Here is a 23,935-nt window from a genome sequence, read left to right as displayed (position 1 = left end):
CAGCCAGCGCGACGATGACCACGAAAGCGACTGTGAATATCACGACCGGGTTGGGACCCGGTCTTCGGCGGTGGTCCACGATGGGCCACGGTGGAGAAGGAGGCACCGATGTCTCGGACGACGTCGGTTTCGGTGCATCTTCAGATTTGGCGGCCTTGGGCTTCTTCTTCTTCCTTCGGGGCTTGTGTAGGGGTGGCGGCGGCAGCTGGGGCGGCGGCGGCAGTCGCTGCTGGTGCAAGGCCAGCGCTGCAGCCGGTGGCAGCGGCAGGCTGCCGTGCATCGCTGTCATTGGGTTGGTCAGGTCTCGGTGGACCGGGGTTGGTTGGCGGCTGCCAGTCTAGCAGCAGGCATGCTGTTTCTTGCCTGGTCCCATCCGAGATATTCTCACATACCCACTACTGAAACTGGCCAAGAAGTCGGTGGTCAAAATGAATAAAATTGGCGGTCACTTCATTCCTGAACCAATCTGGGCGGCCGCAGAAGCTTATAAGCTGGTGAGTGCTACATGAATAACAAAAGAAATCGCAAAGAGCTTTGCATGTAAAACGCGGTTGACAAGACGACTGGAAAGGCGCAGTTGGTCGCTTTTATGGTGCTTCTTTGGTGGGCGCTTTTACGGTCCATCTTTCTGAACCCTTTTCAATTAGGAAACTCGAGCAGGTCGAAAGATAACAGTTTACTCAATCAGCACGTCACAATGCGATTCCATCTCGCTGAGACGATGAGTACGGTCACAGTGGTCCTTGTTCGTTTCTAAGGCCCTAGCAGACTGCCAGCCTGACGTTCCCTTTGGTCGTACCTCACTCGGTCGGTACAGGCTTTGCCGCTGATGCAGAGTTTTCTCACAATGGTTTCAGGGTGGCTTGTCGTGGAACACCGCTAAACCACATGCTGTCCTGTGGCTTGAAACTGAAATTGACACTTTAAGAATTCTTAATCCACTAGGTTATCAGGGCCGACGGCCAAGAGCATGGAGTTTTTAAATATAAGAAACTGTAGGGCCAAGGGTGCGTTTATGGGTTGATAAATATTTATCAGCAACCAGCACTGAAACACCGCTTGCCAGCAGCGGCGCCGTAGTGCACATTCTAGCAAGCAGAGGTAACTGTTTCCAATATCCTATTCACTTCGCGCTCGCAAATTGACAGCTGATTTAGAGGCACCTGGATCTAGCTTCTCACCACACTGGGCGCGTGCATGCTAGAAGTCGCGAGCGCATGCACTCTTCTCAACGCGCATGGCCATGGGCATAGTTTGCCTGGACACATCGGGCTAAAGGAAACGTTAATGCAGGTACGCGTACGTTATCCTTCAAAATTTGTGTGGCCTCCTTGCGGCACGGCGTCAGCACGTTTGAGTCGCAAACTCAACTGTTGTAGTGCGTACCGACCAGCTCTGGTTGTTCATAGAAACTTCCTGACGCATTCGTGCGTTTGAGAACGTCAGTGAGCGCTTGAATCGTTTCAAGACGCGAGCTCTCACGGGCAAAAGAGTCCTGAGAGGGTCAGTATTGTATTCAGAACATGTGCAATGGCATGACATACGTAGGACATAAAGACACAATACGGACGCAACAAGCGTTTGTGGAGCTTCTACTCCACAGTCTCTCCATTTAGAATAAGGCGCGCACAAAAACGAACATGTGACTAACGTCCCCGTTTATTTCGTGTCATTGTATATATTAAAATTAAGTGCTTTGACGTGTTCGTGGGTTTGTGTATATTAAACTTGTAATCGCTACAGTGCGCGAGCTATCAGTAGTGAAAGAGAGCGCATGATGGCGTACGCTGCCTGAAGCCACTTGAATCCTATAGCCAGGGACATGGCGAGCCCCCTATGTACTATAGGATAGACTGACTGAAAGTTGAGCAAGTTTTTATAAGAATTCATAGTATTGAATATTCATAGTATTGCATTGGATGTGTGCAAACACGGCTACAAGCAAAACGAAAATAGCGTTCGTGCTGCCCGTTTCGTTTTACACGTTTCCGCGTTTGCACCCCGGTTATTTAGCACCGTGTACATAGACTACAGTGATATGATATTGCTGGACATGGCGACCTTCATCGCAGAAGGAAAGAGGGCACGACAAAGTCGGGCATCGAGATTACAAAGAAAGAAAGAGGATTACACATGCTGTTCTTGCTTTGACGTGAGCTAGTTTCCCCAGGATCGTGTTCGTGTTTAGACACAAAAGTATCATCAGGATCGGCTCCAGCGTCGTCTTCTTCCGCAGCTAACTCGTGGGCGCCCCTCGGCGTTACCATGCGAACGCGCTCGCGCCACTGCTCCCGTGTTTGGCGGCGACGTTTTATTTAATAATTGAAGTAATTAATTACCTAATAAATTATTTAATCGTTGGTTATCCTTCTTCACAGCATGGAAGGGGACTGAATTTTTTTTAGAATATACAGAATTTTAAAGAATCGCCTATGGCGCATTAACATATATGTAGACGTTGAGCTGGATAAACCAATGAGGCGCACATTGCTTCTACGAGAAATCAAAATGCATAATCAACTAATTATAAAAATTTTAGGTTCTCATTGAACTTTAGCATTAGTTCTACATGACTAGTGTTTATCTTTTCTTTTCTTTTTTTTACTGATTCTATGTTCTCAATAAATGTTTCAAAGATGCCACCGCCAGGACTAGAATTCAGCGCATAGGTGCGCGGACCTTAAGCTTGTACCTTTTATAGCGCTTCACACGTCTATCTTATATTAAAAGCATCCTCACTGTAATTCTCCTATCAGCATTCTACTCCAAGACCTCGTCTGTCAAAAAGAATGGGCTGTGATATTTCAGCATTTGGGTTACAGTAATTAAACCTTTAAATTCTTCCAACTCTTCTATTATGTGGAACTGCAGATGCAATGAACGATGGTAATGCGCCCTGACGACTTCACTGCAAAGCCCAGATGCTTTCGCACCCGTGAATATGCGTTTTGGTCTGACGCTACGAGTCTTGGATATCAGCACAATCCGAGCGAAGACACTGCAACAGCGAAGAATAATATGTTTTCTGTCCTAATAGGCTTTATTAATTTCGGCACAAAAATAACTTCAAAGGGTCAGTGCCTACCACTCTTGCGGTACTATTTTTTCCTCGTTCTTTCTTTTTATCGTCTTTTTCTTTTTCTTCTTCTTCTCATCATTCGTTTTCTCGTCCTCCTCCTTCTCCTTCTTCTTTTTCTTTTTCTTTTTCTTCTTTTGGGTAGCAGTCGGTCCCTTGGTGGTTTTCATGGGTTGAGTGTTGAGTGTGTTCTCCAGTACATTCTTTGTTGTAGTGGCTTCCTTTGAAACCTTAGGGGGACGGATATCCACGCCAGTGGGCGGTGTTTTGTAGCAGTAACCGTCAAAGCACGTTCCATTTATGTCATCGCTGTACTAAAACGAAAGGAAAACAAGAATTGTCCTGTTAAGCGCTAACATGATTTGTGCTTGCAGGCTTACCTATACAGCAGGAAGGACTAATTACTTTACTACAACATAAATAATATTTTCTAAATACCTTACGAGGCCCCTACATGGGGCATTGAGTAAGGGGGGCATAGATTCAAGTAAGCACACACAATCTCGTAACAATATTAGGGTAGAGAAAAAAAAACACCTGCGAAATGGACAGCCTATACTGCGTTCAGCATGGTCCTTCTAAGTATTCAAGGACTTTGGTTGAATTTAGAGATAGCCACCAACGAACCATCGCTTTATTCATTGTTCGAGATTATTCTAGAACTCTTGCAAACCGAAGCTTCAGTCGTTTTCTTATGTCCTCTACATCTTGAAAATGCTTTCCTTTAAGCTCTTGTTTCAGTCGTGGAGATAACCAGCTGTAGGGGATAACACACGAGGAGCACAGCAAGTGAGAGATAAGATAACGTTGTCAGTTTTTGTTACTTAGTGCTGCGTACCCACTGCTGTGCGGGTAGGAGCGTTGTCGTGGGGCACAAGCCCACGACAATGCTCCCACCCTGAGCACCAAAGACAGTTTTCTTTGTGCGTTCGTCATCGAAAAAACGATGTAGACGGCAACAGAGGTTCAAAAGAAAACAATGCAGCGAACAGACAAAAATTCAGACAAGGATGCTACGATAATGTAGAATCTGCGCCTAGCAAAATGTTTAGGTATTCTGCGCGTACCAAGCTTAAACATAACACGTGAGTCTGTAAACATCATAAAGCTTCATATAATTATTCCAGGGAACTGTTGTACTGTGTCTCCAGGAGCAGCAAAAAGGGCGGTTTAGTCAGCATGAGAATGATGGTTACCACATAGATTTTCCTAACCTTCGTCCCTATGAGTTCAAATGGCATTGTGACTTTTCGCAAACTGATCATTTTCAACAAAGTGCTAAGTTATAGTAATCAAACGAACAGTAATAGGATTTAACAAGAACTGCTGAATGGGCGAGTTGGTGCATCATATTCTTGTCTCGCTTTAGCGTAACTCAGTTTGAGTATGAAGGGACAGGGACAAGCGACAGGATGAGCGCTTATCATGTCACTTGTCCCCGTCCCTTCATACTCAAACTGAGTTGCGCTAAAGCGAGACATTAGTAGGATTGTTAGACGGCACGGTTCCAACACAATATATATCTGGCCCAGAAGCCAAATATTGAAAGATTTACGTAATGAATACATATGTCTGCATACGAATGCATAAGCGGCATATAAGAACCTTAAGACATTTCGGGGGCAAGCCAACGCTTTTGGATTTAACCACATCGACAAGTGCAACCGCTGCGGTTTGTCGCGATCATGCGTGTCCTCAGAGCCTTATTGCCTTCTGCGTTTAATATAAATTGCTTCGACATTTTGACGAATGAAGGCAGCCAAAGCTTAACAAACAAAACTGCAAGAACTTCTGAAGCATTGCATTGAATTCTGGGGTTTCATGTGCCAAAACCACGATTTGATTATAAGGCACGCCGTAGTGGGGAACTCCGAATTAATTTTGAACACCTGGAGATCTTTAACACGCCCAATGCACTGGACGTGGCCGTTTTCGAATTTGAATTTTTGAAATCCCGTCCGTCCGTCCGTCCGTCCGTCCGTCCGTCCGTCTGTCTGTCTGTCTGTCTGTCTGTCTGTCTGTCTGTCTGTCTGTCTGTCCGTCCGTCCGTCCGTCCGTCCGTCCGTCCGTCCGTCCGTCCGTCCGTCCGTCCGTCTGTCTGTCTGTCTGTCTGTCTGTCTGTCTGTCTGTCTGTCTGTCTGTCTGTCTGTCTGTCTCTTTCTTCCTCTTCTACTTTAGTTTTATCTAGTTTCGAAATATTGCTTACTGTCGTTATATTGTCTATTAATTAACTCATCTACTTAGGTTTGTATCTCATTATTTATCATTACTGCAATTGTAGCAATTGAGCTGCTGTTGCTTGCCTTATGAACTTTTATGTCAACCATGAACAGGAGGTCCCAATTCAGTTTTAACTATGGTAGCTCCTTCTGTATACCACTATCTGTATATTATTTTTATGTAATAATAAAAAATTGATTGATTGATTAATTGATTGATATGTATGTATGTATGTATGTATGTACGTATGTATGTATGTATGTATGTATGTATGTATGTATGTATGTATGTATGTATGTATGTATGTATGTATGTATGTATGTATGTATGTATGTATGTATGTATGTATGTATCAGAATTTATTACTATTAGAGGTTGGGTCACATTGCAAGTATTTGGTATACAGAAGGAGATCCCATAGTCAAAGACTGTATCGGGACCTTCTGTACAAAAACAGTTATTATAGTTAACATCACGAAGCAACAGTAGCATATAATAAGGAAGTATACAAGCAACAAGAAAATAACGGTTACAGAACAAAATACAGAATTGATTACAAATAATAACATGGTTTAGCATATCTCATAGTAGCAGGAAATATTGGGCGGGAACAAAATATCAATAGTTTATTTACAACAACAAAAGAAAAAATGAGAAAACAGAAAAGCGAGCAAAGACCGACTACAGTAATCCTTGTCGTTAATCTGGCAATAAAAAAATGCATTTTTAGTCCTCTTTTAAATTGTGATGAAGATCTAGCGTTTTTCATAATGGAAGGAAGCGTGTTCCATATTGATATGGAAGGGAATTCTACAGTCTGTTTACCATAGTTAGTGCGGATTCTTGGTAGAAGAAAATTGTTATTCAACGAAAATCTGGTGGTACTATGAATCATCAGGTTAGATGGTGAAAATGGGATCGATGGTAGCTCATTATTTACAAATCTGTAGAACAAAAAAACCTAGGTTGTATCTAGTGAGTCCAGAAATGGTGAGGATGTTATTCTCGTGTAGTAGGGAAGTGGCATTAGAAAAGCGTAAACTGTTAGTATTTATTCTTATGGCTCGGTTCTGAACTGTCTGGAGAGACGCAATATGAATATTATATGTGTTTTCCCAACATCGTATGCCATAAGTAATGTGAGAGTGGACAAAAGATTGCTAGAGTGAGAGTAACGTGGTACGTGTGAAGTAAGGGCGTGTTTTAATTAAGATGCGTATACCATAAGCTATCTTCATTTTTATGTGAGCAATATGTGTTCTACAGTCAAGTAGTATTGGTATCTACAATCAAGTAGAATACCAAGGAAAGATGAACACGAACTTTGACGAAGGCTGTGAGGACCAAAAGTGATAGGTGGAATGGATGGTATGTTTCGCTGATGCAAAGAGAATACAACAAATTTGGTATTAGTTGCCTTAATAGATAACATGTTAACATTACACCACCTTAAGATATTTTCTAGTTAGCATTTAACTTATTAACGAGAGATGAGATATCTTTATGAAAGGTGAATATAGTGGTGTCATCTGCGTACAGAATGCATTCTGTCGAAGAAAGACAGTTAGGTAAATCATTAATATAAACCAAAAACAGAAGTGGCCCCAGGATAGATCCCTGGAGCACACCAATGTTAGTAATTCGCTACCGAGAATAAGCATTGGAAATAGAAAGAACTTGAACTCTGTTATATAAGTAGCTTTTTAGTAGTGAGAGAGCAGGCCTACTAATGCCAATTGTTTCGAGCTTATAGATCAGGATATTATGATTTATGCTATCAAATGCTTGCGCTAGATTGATAAAAACTGAGGCGGCGAGAAATCCTTCGTCGATTAATTTTTTTAGTTGGTCAGTAAGATGAATGAGTGCCAGCTCAGTGGAATATCCATGGTGAAAACTAAACTGGCATGAAGAGAGGATATTAAATTTAGAAAGGTATTTCGTTAGCCGTATCTCAATTAGTTTATCAAGAACTCTTCTAAAGGATGGTAGAATGCAAATAGGTCTGTCGTTATTTAATAATGAGTTATCGCCTTTCTTAACAACTGAGATGATTTTGCCACGCTTAAGGTTAAAAATAGGCTGCAGATTGTTTCTGACATAAAATAAGCAAAGAATAAAAGTGCGCATCACTGAGGCCCGATTTGAATGCGCAGTGGCAGAACACTGGGCCGCTGGAACGCGCTTGCACTGATTACTGACAAATGCTGCAAATATACTGACACAGCAGCCGCACGCGTGGCGTTGGCGTTGTGTCCCGTATGTATGTATGTATGTATGTATGTATGTATGTATGTATGTATGTATGTATGTATGTATGTATGTATGTATGTATGTATGTATGTATGTATGTATGTATGTATGTATGTATGTATGTATGTATGTATGTATGTATGTATGTATGTATGTATGTATGTATGTATGTATGTATGTATGTATGTATGTATGTATGTATGTATGTATGTATGTATGTATGTATGTATGTATGTATGTATGTATGTATGTATGTATGTATGTATGTATGTATGTATGTATGTATGTATGTGTGTGTGTGTGTGTGTGTGTATGTATGTATGTATGTATGTATGTATGTATGTATGTATGTATGTATGTATGTACAGTACACCCGCCATGGTTGCTCAGTGGCTATGGTGTGGGGCTGCTGAGCACGAGGTCGCGGGATCGAATCCCGGCCACGGCGGCCGCATTACGATGAGGGCGAAAACACCCGTGTACTTAGATTTAGGTGCACGTTAAAGAACCCCAGGTGGTCGAAATTCCGGAGCCCTCCACTACGGCGTGCCTCATAATCAGAAAGTGGTTTTGGCACGTAAAACCCCATAATTTTTGTATATTTTACGTCATGGTGGTTTAGTTGTTATGTGTGACGTGCGCTATGCATATTTCATTTCATCATATCTATATGGAGTAGCATGCTAGGCGCGCCACCAGGCTAATCTCTCCAGGACCCATTAGAGAGCTCTCTCTCACTCTCTCTTAACTACGGTTCCGGTTCAGGAAAAAACAAATTAGCGTTAGTCTATCTATGCCCCCTTCGCACGTGCGCCGAAAAGTAATTTCATTTTTTAAAGTCACCTCTGACATACAGCGCTATCTTGCCTCTACAGAGGTGGCTTACTTGAATAGCCTTGCATTATTTGCATGACTCAATGTTAAGGTAGCTAACCGCTAACTTGCACTAATCAACTATCTTACTCTTCACGTGAAGGTGGAGATTTTAATTGCGGAAGCTGAACAAGTAAGTATTAAAGTCATTAAAGGTTTAGGCCATCATTAAAACAAAACAAAAACAGACAAATACTTATTATCGAAACGAAACACACTGACACTGGGCCTCCTGTGAGTCCTTTCCCCCTGTCCAACCTTCCACCCTATTTGGATCAGTTACGACAGTGCGTTCGTTCATAGAAGGTATAGATATTACACACTATTTATCGAAAACCTTTTTATATGACATGAATATTCTACTAATTGAATTGGAGCGAAATATGACACCGAAATTCAGTCCCGAGACCAAAGCTTAAATGAAGCCTTTTACGGGGATACATAAGAAATGTACAAAATGATCTTCACATAACCATAAAACGCGAACAAAGGCAGCTACTGCGGGAATCGACATTTGCTCGCGCTACCACTGCAGCTCAGCGTGTCAAATTTTAAGCCCCATTGGTGCGGGCTTATACTGTAGCAATTTGGACCTCAGGGCTTCCCAAAGATGCAGTCGTGCAAAGCGAACTTATTGCTCACTTACCCAGCATTTCGTTCCATTAAAGAAAAAGCCCATGATCCATCCATTTCCTTGCCGACAGAAGTAAACACAGCGGTGCCTGCTGCTGTCCTGCAGATGTAAATTTATCTGTACTCGAAAATGGCACCTTACTTCTTTGCATAAGGTATCAGAGATTAATACCCAGAAAAAGCATGCTGATTGGTAATTATAACAATTTCTACGCGAGTAACAGCACACAGCGAAATCTAAGTAAGAGACGCGTGCACAGGAAGATGCAGATTTGAAGTGATCTGCAAAGATCGAACAAGGGAAGACTCGGGAGCCAGTGCTTCGGCAAGAGGACTTGTTGGCCTGACGAAGACCATCTCCTTGTCGAAACTGTGAAGAGCTGCTTACAATAGGTACTACTACTACTACTACTACTACTACTACTACTACTACTACTACTACTACTACTACTACTACTACTTCTACTACTACTACTACCACTACTACTACTACTACTACTACTACTACTACTACTACTACTACTACTATTACTACTGCTGCTACTGCTGCTGCTGCTGCTGCTGCTGCTCCTGCTGTTTCACAAAAAGCTAGGGAAACAGATAGGAATCGGCTGTTGACACTGGTTAACACTGGTGGACGCTAGCAGTTTTCCATCCGCAAGAAAAAAAATTACCGATGATTACGACACTCCCTAATTCGAAATTGGAGCACAGGTCTATACGTGTATTTATTTCGCGATATAATGAGATAAACAATTTAAGAGAGACGTGTAACAGTCAGTAATTGTTGAAAATATGATCTGCGAGTCAACCGTGTCGGCTTTTATACATGACTCGTCAAATTTTCCAGCGTAATCGCTGGTGCCGCTTGGCTTCCAGAAAGTACTATGTAATTCACGTCGCGCATACAATCAGATTACAAAGCAATCGCAAACCATGACTGTCGAAACAAGCGCGAGCGAGAGCTGATGCAAGCAGACGATAGTACAAAACTATAAGTCCGGCTGAGACCAGATACGAGTACGCATCGAGCGGTAGTGCGAATCCGTATGAAACCAGTTTCCCGCACACGCGTCACTGAAGGGGTCGTTCTTATTGGTGTCCACCGTTTGCGGCTCACGTCTTTCATCTGCCGCGCCGAGTTCGTTCCTTCATCTTTCGCTGTTGTGCTCGTTCGCTCGGTTACGCCACCGATGCTGACGCTCGCCGCAGGAACGGGCCATTAAGAGCTGGGCTCAAAAATATAATTATGCAAAGAACAAGAAAATATAGATGGCTACACTGGCACGAAGACGCTGACTTAAGTCTTGATAATGGCAGTATAGGGACGTCATGTGGGCCAAGGATAGGAATTGTTGCAAACGCCGGCGGTGTTGGCTGGTCAGCACTTGGCCGAATAAAACCACGCGCGATGTTTTGCTTGTTTGAAGACGCATTCAAGATGCTTGTATTCTGCACAGCAGACAAAGTGAATCAACGGAAGAGCTACGTCCTTACAGTTTACGCAAAGGCGAGGAAAAAGAACTTACCAAAGATAAAATGAGCAACTGCTTTAAAAGGTCCGACTGCTCGGCTAGTTGGTCTTGCATTATAAGAACGGTATGTTAGCTCAACAAGCCGAGACACAAACACATAGACAAAAAAAATAAAAGGACGACCGCTGTACATATTTATTCAGCCGACAACCAATCAGCCGTACCGCCCGTACTTGTCTAATATGTGTTTGTCTTATGGCGGTAGCATGTCCCAGTTAGAAAGCAACTGCTTCAACTTTCCCTCAAGGGTAGAGCAGACGTATACGCTGTTGTAAACATTGTGGAATTCCCTTCTCCCATGCGGCGGTACTTGCACACGTGACTACTTTATAAAAGAATAAGGATGAATCTCTCCGCAGTAAAAAGATGTATTCGTTGACTGTGTCTTTCAATAATAATAATAATAATAATAATAATAATAATAATAATAATAATAATAATAATAATAATAATAATAATAATAATAATAATAATAATAATAATACCTAGATACTTTGATTAAGGTAAAACACACCACACCATCGCGGCTCGTCCTTCTTCAAAGAGTGGAAGGGCTGGTGAATTCTTCGTTGTCATCGCATTAAAGCTTGTCTCCGATTTAAAGGAAGCTTTCTTTGCCTCTTAAAACTTACAACATTACTTTAGAGTCTATTGAGAAATTTGAGAGAAGGCATCGTAAAAAGAAATATAAGCTTCGAACACATTATAGACGCGATATTTTCTAAAGTTCCCCGTCATTTTCTTATCATTTGCTTTCTGCTATTACATTCTTAATTTAATAGTATATATATATATATATATATATATATATATATATATATTATTTTGATCATACACCGACGGAACACTTCACGACGATCTGTCACAGTTAGCGTGCACCGAAATCCCCTATATCGAATGCTCTTCCATACCGAAGGTATCAGAAAATGTGCTTGACGCTGTTCAGAATGGAAATAGCTGACTAGTGTCCCCTTAGGAGAACGTTCTTGGTACTTAAACAGTAACGCAGGCGAATGCATTCCTTCAACTGTTAATTTCTATTAAGAGCTGCCCTGCAATGTCACTCATAACTGTGGTGGTGTGCTCCGTCAAATATTTCACTAAAAGTTTTTTCTGAGACGTTTGTGAAGCGTTTTTTTTAAAAGTCTACTAAGTTTAAAAATCGCGATGCTGACATGTGTATGGTAAACGAAATTATTAAATACCTTCTGTAAACTTTTAGATAGATTGAAAAGATCTTACCATTTTAGGGTTCCACGTCCTGTTGGGACACAGGGCCTCGTTCACTAATGGGTCAGCAACGGTGAAAGGCACTGAAACACGCAATGACCCAATGAAATATTACGCTTATAGCCAGTTCGCACTCTGCATTGTGCGAATATGTACCCCGCATTTTAGCGTTAATCGGCAGCCACGAGAAAGAAAGAACGGGGGAATAGGAACAAAGCTTGGGAGGAACGAGAAAAAAATCCTGCAGGAACCATTTCAGGATGTCTGTAGACGCTAATGTGATTAGTATTCGAGCAATGTAGCAGTGCACCGTATCGCTGAAGACAGGTTTATTTAAATATTTTAGCGGTCATTCTAAGACTTCCGATGCACCGGCTGTTTACGCTTACAGAGTTTTCCGGTATCGGCCAACGTTGCTATAACATTCGCTTGCCAGAGTTGACCATAAGCATGACGGAATTACAACTATATAACAACGACGCCTGACAGTATGATGACGATGGCGGGACGGCAACTGCATGGTTCAAGGTATTTTTTTAGCAGCACATCTTGCGGTAAGTTGGTGCGACCGTATATTCAAGGAAGGCCGAGCACCAATTAAGATGAACGCAACGCTGAGGCTTTACAGGACGTCCACAGAACTATCATTATCATGAGACTATCTTTATGTCCACTGCATCGACGAAGGCCTCTCCCAAAGTTCTCCAATCACCTCTGTCTTGCGCTAGCTGATTCCAACTTGCGCCTGCATATTTTCTTATTTCGTCGTCTCAACTAATCTTCTGCCCTCTTCGTCTACGCTTCTCTTCCCTTGGCAGCTATTCTGTAACGCAAATGATCCACCGGTTATCTACCCTACGCATTACATGGGCTGCCACACTCAATTAGATTATCTTAATGTCAACTGGAATACAAGGGGACCCCAACCATGACAAGTAAATTTAGAGAATAAAAATAAGTTGGAGCGCATACGGCAGGCATTACCAAATACTGACTGGGAGCTTAACCGTCTCGTTGAAAAGTGTACAATCATTGCATTCTACCGGTGTTAACATACCGGGCAAAAACCAAGCTCGAGAACAAGTTAAGGAGCGCACAAATAGCGATGGAATGAAAAATGTTAGGCGTAAAGTTAAGAGAAAGGAAGAGAGTAGTGGTGGATGGCAGAGAAACATGGGTAGCCACAGAACTGTACGCAGCTAAAATATCTGGAATCGGTGAACCAAACGTCGTTTCTAATCTCGGCTTTCTCTCCATCTTAATTGGCACGAGTACTTACTTAATTACAAGTACTTTGTGCCATGTACATGGAAATACCCTACAAACAAGAGAAAAGGAACTCTGGATTCTTACCAAACGTAAACAAAAAGTAGAAGAATTTCATCATGCCAATCCCACCCTGCAAGCAGGGAGGCGTACTCCCCACTTCCATGGCGTATACTTTGCCCGCTTGACAATCGGCGCAGTTGTGCTTTTATCCACGTTGTTCCTACTTTCCTTTAGGCACGACGTGACGTGAAATTTAAATTGAATTGACGGCTGGCGCAATAAACAAAGTAACTGGGAAGAGCCAGTTTGATGACGACTTCGCGTGGACCTTTAAACAAGGTGTTGCTGTCCGACGGCCACTGCCATTACCATTCATTGGCGTATTCTCTACGTTAGTTCTTTGCAGTGGAGCCCACGCGGTGTCCTTAAGTTCCATTACTTATCCGGCATGCTGAGAGCTTGCTTACTTTCAGTACCTCCTTGCGAGATGTTCAAGTTTATTCGACGTTCTTCAGAGAAGAAATATATCTTGAAATTGTACGCCTGTGTGGCAAGGCCATCGTTGAAACGAGACGCTACTACCCACTCAGGTGTTCTCTAAAGAATCTACTTCTGCAAGCACTGCACACTACTATCCCACTAACAATGTGCCCCACGACGTTTGAAGCTGGCACCACGGGATCTTTTGCCTTGCTTATGTATGTGTGTGAAAGATAAAAAAATAGGCGCTAGCAATCTGGCATTTGTTCAGTGTCTTGCCATTTGGTCCGTGAAAATGTGTCGATGTGGACAGACCGACAAAATGGTAATTGATGAAAGGTTGCAGACAAAAGTGCACAGAATGTCATCAGCATGCAATAGAGCAGGAAAATAGAAGATGTATGACTCACATGTTAGCCGGTGTGCAACGATTTAATGCTTGCTACCAACTGAATTACGGCACTTGCAAAAAGTAAATTATTACCTCCGCTTAAACACTGTCGATAATTTCGGAAACTGGAATATGACTGTTAAAATGAACTCATTCTGTTTCTATATCAAGTTGTGATACTTCACCACTTCTTAAGTATAATTTGCTGCAGCTTCGGAAGCTGCAATAAATGTGCAGTGTAGTGGTTGGCACTATTTTGATGCGACAGAAATTATATGGACACTGCAGGCGCGTTTCAGCCATCGCCGTCACCTTGTTGTTCCGTATAAACTCCAAGGATGATAACACTGTCACCGGGCGTCGTATGCTGTATGTGCGAGTGAAAGCGTACGAAGCTGAGGCGGCTCTCACTTTCTCACTCAAAGGATTAATGAAGTCTGGCGCAGTGGACAGGTCCCCACACAGGGGAAGGCGGCCTGCACGGAACTCATCCCCAAACCTGGTAAAGCACCAGGAATAGAGAATCTAAGACCAGTTTCCCTGACGTCCTGTGTCGGTAAGGTTGCAGAGCATGCCCTGCTCAACCGGCTCAAGGTGCACGTCGAGGCCAATGACATGTACACCCACAATATGATTCGTTTCAGAGCCGGCCTCTCGACACAGGACGTCATGAAGCTGATAAAGCATCGGATCATCGACCGGAGCACGGGAGATACCAGAGCCATCCTTGGATTAGACCTGCAGAAGGTGTTCGACAATATCTCACCCGAGTTCATTCTACAGTCTATTGCCGGCCTCGGGCTCGGGAAGAGGGCCTACGACTTCGTCCGATCCTTCCTTAGCAAGAGAACTGCCAAGCTCAAGATCGAAGGATACCTTTCGCAAGAGATCACCCTCGGTTCACGCGGCACGCCTCAGAGCTCAGTCATCTCGCCAACATTATTTAACATCCCAATGACCGGGCTTTCTAAGTAGCTCGCGAAGATTCAGGGAATCAACCATACCATCTACGCAGATGACATCACCATTTGGTGAGTCGGTGGGAGTGACGGCCAAGTTGAAGCCGCCATGCAGAGCGCCATCGATGCGACCGAGCGCTTCCTCCTCCCCACTCGGCTCAGATTTTCTCCATCAAAATCTGAGCTACTTCTCTACAAGAAAAGACTCAGAGGCGGCGGCCATCGTGATTGGAAACCGGCGTCCGAAAGCGAAATACGGCTATTCACTGGTGACGGTTCTCCGGTACCCAGAGTGGACTCGCTCAGAATATTGGGGATGTATATCGAGTCTAACGGTTCCAATGGAACCGCACTCAGAAAGATCACGGCCAAGACAAAGAGTGCTCTCGGCCTCATTCGGAGGATCGCCAACAGGCACCGGGGAATCAAGGAAGACAATCTCATCCGCATTACATGCTTTTGTTCTCTGCCACATTTCATACTCGGCGGCCATGCATAATTGGCATGTTGCAGAGGGGAACAAGCTCAATTCACTCATCAGAAAAGTCTTTAAGCTTGCCCTCGGCTTACCTGCAAGCACCCACACCGAAAACCTGTTGAAGCTCGGAGTCCACAGCACGCTCGAAGAGATTGTCGAGGCACAAGAGCACTCACAGCTGGTCAGGCTATCCGGCACCCCGACAGGCCGCAAAATACTCGACGAGATGGGCCTCAATCCTGTTGACCAGTGCCCTGACGCCGTGCGGTTTCCCAACGACTTCAGGTCTCAACTGCACATCGCGCCCCTTCCCTGCAATATGCACCCCGCAAACAACGTCGGCAGACGTCGGGCCACGGGTACAGCTCTACTCGAGCATGTCCGCAATAACCACATTGAGGCAAGCTTCGTGGATGCCGCGGCATATGTCCAACAATAGGCATTCGCCATCTCCATCGTAGACTCCAATTCAAGGCTCACTTGCTGCGCTACGGTACGCAATTTGAGGCCCGTGGTAGCCGAACAGGTTGCAATCGCGCTGGCTGTACTCGATGGTCGCAGAGAGGCAATATATAGTGATTCCAAGGCAGCCATTAAGGCCTACCAAACCGGTATGGTCTCCCCCCAGGCCCTCCGCATTCTCCAAAACGCCAAAAGTACCTCTGCGCATTATCTCATTTGGTTTCCCGCTCACTTGGGGTCGATTGAGCATACTGCAACTGCGTATGTGGCGGCAGTGTGGTGGCGCGGCCGTATCTTGAGGAGGAAGAGGAACATTTATTTAAAGAAAAAGGGACAAGCAGGTGTCTTTCTGTTTGTGCGGGAGGTGCCCTTAGTCATAGGGCTCCTGCGGCTCTTGCTGTCTCCCGGGCCCGCCGCACCAGTTGTTGCTGGTTACGAGGGTGCGAACTAGTCAGCACGGCCTCCCACTGCTCGGGATGGGGTTGGGTATTTGCGGGGCTGCCTTGACGTTTGGGCATGCCCATGTGGTGTGATATAGGGAGGCGTAGTCGTTACAAAGGGGGCATTTGTATGAATATAGGGTAGGGTATATTGCGTGTAGTCTGCTTAAATGGTGGTATGTATTGGTTTGTAATTTTCGCCATGCTACGGCGTCTTCACGTGAGAGGGTCTAGTGTGGAGGTGGGTATTGTCGTCTGTTCAATCTGTGGTGTTGTAGTATGGCGTTGTATTGTAAAGGTACGGGCTCCATAGATGCGGCCGTAACCCTCTCTTGTGGCGCCCGGGAGGCATGAGCTCGGGCTACAGCGTGCGCACGCTGATTTCCACGGAGGGACTCGTCTCCTGGAGTCCGTACTATTTCAACATCCGGGAATAGGGCACGCTTGTTTGAGCAGTCGGTGGGCGATTGAAGATATTCTGCCTCTCGCATAGCTACGGCAAGCTGCCTGGCAGTCAGTGATAATTGTGACGTACTCATTGGTCAGACTAGACGCGATGGCCAAGGCGATGGCTGTCTCCTACGCTACGAGGGCGCTGGTAGTGCGGACCGTCATCGAGACCACCTCTTGAAGGTTATGGTTGACAACGCTGGCCGTCATGGCTGATTTTTGGGAGTACTGGGCGGGCATCTGTGTATAGTGTGGTGGGGAGACTGCCATATTTTGTCTGTAGAGTCTTTGCTTCGGGGGTAGGGGCTACCTTGATGTGCTCCCGGAAGTTGGAGGCCAGATGCATTGCTTGTTCGTGGCCTTTGCCTTGTGTGGGGTAGCCTAGCTAGGCGCGCTATATCTGTTCATGTCGGTGTGAGGGCTAGACATTATCGTTGGCTTGTGAGGTGGGCGTCTATAATTTCTCTTATTGTATTATGGAATCTCAGGGCTTCAAGCTTGAGTGTCGCTGTTCCCGGTGGTAGGCCGAGCGCTTGATTGTAGGCTTTCCGAAGAAGTACATCTAATAGATCTATCTCCTTGGGAGTGAGGGGTAAGTACGGGGCAGCGTAGGCAATGGGGCTGATTATCAGGGCCTGGACGAGTTGTATGTCTTCTTTCAGTCCGTATTGTTTGGAGGTGATGCGGCTGACCATTCGCATGACTTGGAAGTGGTCTGCTTGAGACGTTGGATGGTGTATTCGCCTCCGCCGTCCTGTTGTATGTGGAGGCCGAGAAGGCGGACGCGAGAGTGATCTGTTTGGGGGCAGAGTCTAGCTGCGTAGACGGCTCGTAGCTTAGTGCGTGCTGTGTGTTCCCGTGCGCTGAATGCGTTGAACCGACACACAGCCCGAAGGTCACTTCGCTCGCTGCTGCTGCCACGCTCACTCACGCCAGCGTTTCGACGGCGAGTGTCCGCGGTCATCGAATGTGATGTGTTCATATATGCTGTGCACGCTGACATCATGCTTGTTGATTTAGTTAGCAAGCGAATGTTTAAAAGTTGATATGGCCGATAAAAGTGCTCTCGTTATTTCGCTTGTCTGCTAATTTCCTATCGCAGTCAATGCTTGGCCTTTCTGGGGAAACTGCAAGCTTTTTTATTATTAATGGCAAAGACACATAAGCGCGAACACGTAAGAGTACACATACGCCCCTGTACACATTCACGCGCGTTTTCCCCATGCCATGTGCACGAGGAAAAAAAATTGCGATGATTACGACACTCTCTAACGCAAAATTTGAGCGCAGTTCTATATATGTTTTCATTTCGCAATATATTGGCCGGCGCGGACAATTTGTCTCGTGCGGCACATTGCAAATGCAGTGAAGTGTACCGCGACTGCCTCGCTAATCTGGAGATCGCGAGAGCCAACGCATGGGTGACGCGTGGGTGTGATTCACAGCAGCCGCCTCCGACAAATATAACAGATGACGTGCTATACTCTGGCGCCATCTCATAGCCATCGTCGCCGCCATCGCCACTGCTCGCTGCAGGAACAGGCGCCTAATAGATGCGTTCTAAAACAAGCGCGAACCATTGCAATTGAAATAATCACGAACGAGATCAAACTAAGCAAATAAAAAAAAGCGAGAATGAGAGCTGACACGAGCAGACGATAGCACGAAACGAACGGTCCGGCTGAAACTAGATGCGAGTACGCATCGAGCGGTCGGGCGGGTTCGCATGATACCAGTTTTTCGCGCGCACGTCACTGTACAGGCCGTTCTCATTGGTCTCCGCCGTTCGCGGCTTTCATCTCCAACTCCGCATTTGCTTTTTCACCTTTCGCTGTGCTCGTTCGCTCGGTTACGCCGCCGACGCCGCCGATGCCAACGCTCGCCGCAGGAACGGGCGCAGGAGTGCTGGGAATTCGATGCTGTCCTGTCTCAAGCGAACCCGTCCAAAGTCAGGCGGCAACACTGGCACTTGATTTGGTAACACTGGTAGCACCAGTGCGTAAAGAAAGGCACAATAATAAAGCTCACCGCTCTCCATCAGTCTGCGTGTAGATCCTATTGACCCAATTAACGGCACAGTTGGTCAGCAGGACTTGTAGAAGCATCAGTGTTGAATGCCGGCACTCTAATAAAGCTGACAATTCACCGATCTCCAACAGTCTGCTTGTTGCTCTTATAGGTCCAATACATGCCGCACTTGGTCAGTGTGACTCGAAGAAGCATGTACCAGTACATAAAAGCCGACATTCTAATACAAGTGGATATGGCTGACAAAAGTGCTCTCCTTATTTCGTATGGTGAACTGGCAACTTTATTAAAGCTGGCAGTTCACCGCTCGCCATCAGACGGCGTGTAGGCCTTATTGTCCCAATACATGGCACAGTTGGTAAGCGTGACTTGTAGAAGCATCAGTGTTGAAAGCCGGCACTCTAATAAAGCTGCCAGTTCACCGATAACCATCAGTCTGCGTGTAGTTCTTATAAGTCCAATACATGGCGCACTTGGTCAGTGTGACTCGAAGAAGCATGCACCAGTAAATAAAAGCCGGCATTCTAATACAAGTTGACATGGCCGATAAAAGTGCTCTCCTTATTTCGTATGGTGAACTGCCGACTTTATTAAAGTTGGTAGTTCACGGCTCGCCATCAGACGGCGTGTAAGTCTTACTGGCCCAATACATGGCACAGTTGGTAAGCGTGACTTGTAGAAGCATCAGTGTTGAAAGCCGGCACTCTAATAAAGCTGCCAGTTCACCGGTAACTATCAGTCTGCGTGTAACTCTTATAGGTCCAACACATGGCTCACTTGGTCAGTGTGACTCGAAGAAGCATGCACCAGTAAATAAAAGCCGACATTCTAATAAAACTGGCACTAAAACACACGCCTTCTGTCTGCATGCTGCTCGTATTGACCGAATACATCGCACAATTGGTCGACATGACAAGAAAAAACACAGCGTTCGTCATACAGTTCGGCCACACAACTGTGTGGCAAGCAACTATGGACACGGAGCATGGACAGCTTCCGTCAGTCGCCCACCTTTTTGTTGTGAACATAACGAGCGCTGGTTCAAGCAGAGGTTGAAAATCTACACAAGATCTGTGGGATTCTCTGATAAACCATAATGCTACAAGGCAGCACGGCTCCTGCACAATGCAGGTGAGGATGCCCTCGGTGCATTCATGTTTCATTTTGGAGCAGGAGAGCCTTGGAACAGCTACAACGTGGTTGTGAAGAAGTTTGAAGCTAATTGCGTGCCCCGCAAGAACGGGATATGTGAGTGATTCAGAACTAGGCACGATGCACTCATCAGTTCGTGATTTGAAGACCAAAGTTAAGTTATACAGTTTCTGCCAGCATGAGTCAATCTATGCTGCGAGGCAAAACTGTGTACGGCATTATTGAGAATATATACACGTAATTGCGACGCAGTTTGAGGCGGCCAATGGGAAGCATAAAATTTTATGAACATTAAAAACTATTTACTCAAATCTATTGCTCCTGAAGGCTCACCCACGATAATACCATGTCGTTTGTGTCTCATTTCGCCCTCGTCTGCTTAGCGCCGTAACCTTTGTTTTCAAGGCAAAGCCTGTGCGCTCACGAGACATTCATTACATTACTTGACTTTTTCATTCGATTGCGTCGTTACTTCCTGTTACTGGTTTTCTCCCGCCAAAGGCCATGGGTTCGAGTGCCTTAATTGATTCTACCTTTATTACCTGTGGCGTAATTAGCTTCGCCATAATTAATACTAAAAGTAGTAGCTTCGACAATCGACCTTCACGATGGCAACTGGAATGCAACGATATATGGCCGGTTAGCCCGTATCTCCATGTTGGGTCGAGGGTTCTACTCCCACCAAAGTAGTGGGTTCGACTCTCGACCTTCACGATAACAATTTGAATCTAGCTTGGAGATACGGCAGGTTCGCCGATATCTCCAAGTGGGTTCGAATCCCGCCAAAGGTCGAGGGAGTCGAACCCACATTCGCATGCTTGACGAACGGCGAATGAAACCCGAAGGCGTGTAACACATGTCGCTTGTAGTGGTGGGGCTTGTCTAACGTCGTTCACTGTACGTCCGCTTCCAGAGGGCGGAATGGAGGTGGATGTTTTTCTCGTGGTTTTTTCTTTCTGAACGTTGAGCCGCGAGTTTTTTCAGAATGTAGAAATGGAACAAGACCGCGTATTGCTCTGAGCCTAAGTGTGTGACTTATGTTAACACTGATAACACTGATGATGACATTCGTCCCTCCTTACGAGGCCTATGCAGTTCGTCTTTAACGCCAGGCTCGATGCTTAGGACGCACGCTCTGAAATTTATTTTATTGTTGTACTCGCTGAGACTAAGCAAACGAATGAAAGCGACGACGCGCTAATTGCCTTCGTCGGTACTGCAGATGCGCTAACCTACAAAGTACGCGATCGTAACTCTTGCACGCTCTAACTGCGATGACGACAATAGCTTCTGCACTTTTTTCCCCCGTTTCTACCCAAGTTTTATGGATTATACCCAATGAGGGAGACTGGCCAACAAGCTGGTAGATAAAGCAAAATGACCATGGGAATTATTGCTTTTCTAGAACCGCGATCTGTGAGAGAAAGAAAAGATTGAACATTCCCTCTGTTGCCATCGCGCGCGAATGATGTGGCGCTCTGGTATAGGTATTCGTATAGTGAAACAAGAAATGAAATTGACTTATACTTTCTGCTGATCCCAGCATAGTGCAGGGTGTAGAAGTGATAGGTACGGTAAAGTGTAATGATCATAGGTTGGTGTGGGCTAGGATTCACCTCAATTTGAACAGAGAAAGAGTAAAATTGGTCAAGAAGAAACAGGTGAACTTAGAGGCAGTAAGGGTAAAGACAGACAATTTCAGGCTGGTACTTGCAAAACAAATATGCAGCCTTAGACCAGGGAGATGATGATGACATGGAGATAATGAATGAAACCATAACTAGGCTAGCTTCAGAGGCAGCACTTGAAGTGGGAGGAGAGGCACCAAGGCAACCAGTAGGCAAGCTCTCCCAAATAACAAAGGACCTAATAAAGAAACGACAAAGAATGAAAGTGCCCAATTCAAGAGATAAGATAGAATTCGCGGAACTGTCAGAACTGATCAACAAGGCGAAAATAAGTGATATTCTAAACTATAACGTGAGAAACACTGAAGAAGCCGTAAAAAAATGGACGCAGCCTGAATTAAGTGAGAAAGAAACTTGGCATAGGACAAACCAATATGTATGCACTGAAAGACAAGCAGGGTAATATCATCAGCGATCTCGAAGATATAGTAAAAGAAGCGGAAGAATTCTATACTGACCTGTACAGTACCGAGAGGAGTCAGGATACCTCCATTAGAAACATAAACAAACAGGATACAGAAACTCCTCCTATAACTAGCGATGAGGTCAGAAGGGCCTTGCAAGACATGAAACGAGGAAGATCGGCAGAAGAAGGTGCAATAACAGTCGATTTAGTGAAAGATGGAGGAGACATAATGCTTGGAAAACTGGCGGCTCTTTATACGAACTGTCCATACGAACTGTCTATACGAATGTCTTTATAGGAAGGGTCCCAGAAAACTGGAAGAATGCAAACATTATACTAATCCACAAAAAGGGAGACATTAAATATTTGAAAAATTATAGGCCCATTAGTTTACTCCCAGTATTATATAAAATATTTACTGAAATAATCTCCAATAGAACAAGGGCAACACTGGACTTTAGTCAACCAAGGGAACAAGGCTGGCGTCAAGAAGGGATACTCTACAATGGATCACATCCATGTCATTAATCATGTTATCGAGAAATCTGCAGAGTACAATAAGCCTCTCTATATGGCCTTCATAGATTACGAAAAGGCATTTGATTCAGTAGAGATACCAGCAGTCTTAGAGGCAATACGTAATCAAGAATTACAGACCACTTACGTAAATACCTTGGAAAATATCTACAGAGCTTCTACAGCTAACTTAATTCTACACAAGAAAAGCAGGAAGATACCTATAAAGAAAGGGGCCACACAGGGATACACAATCTCTCCAATGCTACTCACTGCGTGCTTAGAAGAAATATTCAAACTATTAAACTGGGAAGGTTTAGGAGTAAGGATTGACGGCGAATATTTCAACAACAGTCGGTTTTCCGATGACATTGTTCAATTCAGCAACAATGCAGACGAGTTACAACAAATGATTGAGGACCTTAACAGGGAGAGTGTAAGAGTGGGGTTGAATATTAATATGCAGAAGACAAAGATAATGATGAATAGCCGGGCAAGGGAACAAGAGTTCAAGATCACCAGTCAGCCTTTAGAGTCTGTGAAGAAGTACGTTTACCTAGGTCAATTAATCACAGGGAACCCTGATGATGAGAAGGAAATTCATAGAAGAATAAATATGGGTTGGACTGCATACATCAGACGTTGTGAGCTCCTGACTTACTATTATCATTGGAAAAGGAAGGTGCAGAATCAGTGCATTTTACAAGTGCTAACATCTGGGGCAGAGACTTGGAGACTGATAAAGAAGCATCAGAACAAGTTAAGGACCGCGCAAAGAGTCATGGAACGAATATTGTTAGGCATAACGTTAAGAGACAGAAAGAGAGCGCTTTGGATGAGAGAACAAATGGGTATAGACGATATTCTAATTGGTATCAAGAGAAAAAAATGGAGCTGGAAAGGTCATGTAGTGCACCGGTTAGATAACCATTGGACCATTAGTATTGCAGAATAGGTATCAAGAGACGGGAAACGCAGTCGAGGAAGGCAGAAGGCTAGGTGGAGCGATGAAATTAGGAAATTCGCCGGCGCTAGTTGGAATCAGTTGGCGCTGGACAGGGGCAATTGGAGACCGCAGGGAGAGGCCTTCATTCTGCAGTGTACATAAAAAAGAATGATGATGATGATGATGATAGTGGTGCAGGCAAAAGTATGTACAGATGCGTCATGCATAATGTTGAGCTTTCTTTTACTCATTTTACGCCCTCGTCAAAGGTTTCCAATACGCCATTTTCATGATTAGAATCAGAGGATACGCGTCAAGGTATGCTTCAGACACCTATCTTATACTTAAGAAAACCTTCATGGTATCAAATAATATATTTGCTGTTAATATAAGCTGCTCCTTAACATGCTCTGTCAGAAAATACGTGCCTATTACTCAACACTGTGACAT

The 23,935-nt window shown here is 44.6% G+C and overlaps 1 protein-coding gene across 2 annotated transcripts; it reads right to left on the bottom strand.

Moving 5' to 3' along the window:
• Positions 1–3,049: 3,049 nt before the first annotated feature.
• On the bottom strand, positions 3,050–13,737 carry LOC142575363 (uncharacterized). 2 transcript variants are annotated; one of them, XM_075684686.1, is made up of 4 exons: positions 13,557–13,737; positions 11,833–11,903; positions 9,069–9,155; positions 3,050–3,390 (listed from the first exon to the last, which is right to left on the bottom strand). In XM_075684686.1, coding segments are annotated over exons 1-4 (468 nt in total). In that variant the 5' UTR covers positions 13,558–13,737; the 3' UTR covers positions 3,050–3,081. The 2 variants fall into 2 exon arrangements, with proteins under 2 accessions (XP_075540801.1, XP_075540800.1); XM_075684685.1 differs by lacking the exon at positions 13,557–13,737 and adding an exon at positions 13,174–13,315.
• Positions 13,738–23,935: the final 10,198 nt, after the last annotated feature.

This window comes from Dermacentor variabilis, chromosome 3, assembly GCF_050947875.1.
Source record: "Dermacentor variabilis isolate Ectoservices chromosome 3, ASM5094787v1, whole genome shotgun sequence".
Lineage (NCBI taxonomy): Eukaryota > Metazoa > Arthropoda > Arachnida > Ixodida > Ixodidae > Dermacentor > Dermacentor variabilis.
This window is presented reverse-complemented; position numbering and strand designations above follow the sequence as displayed.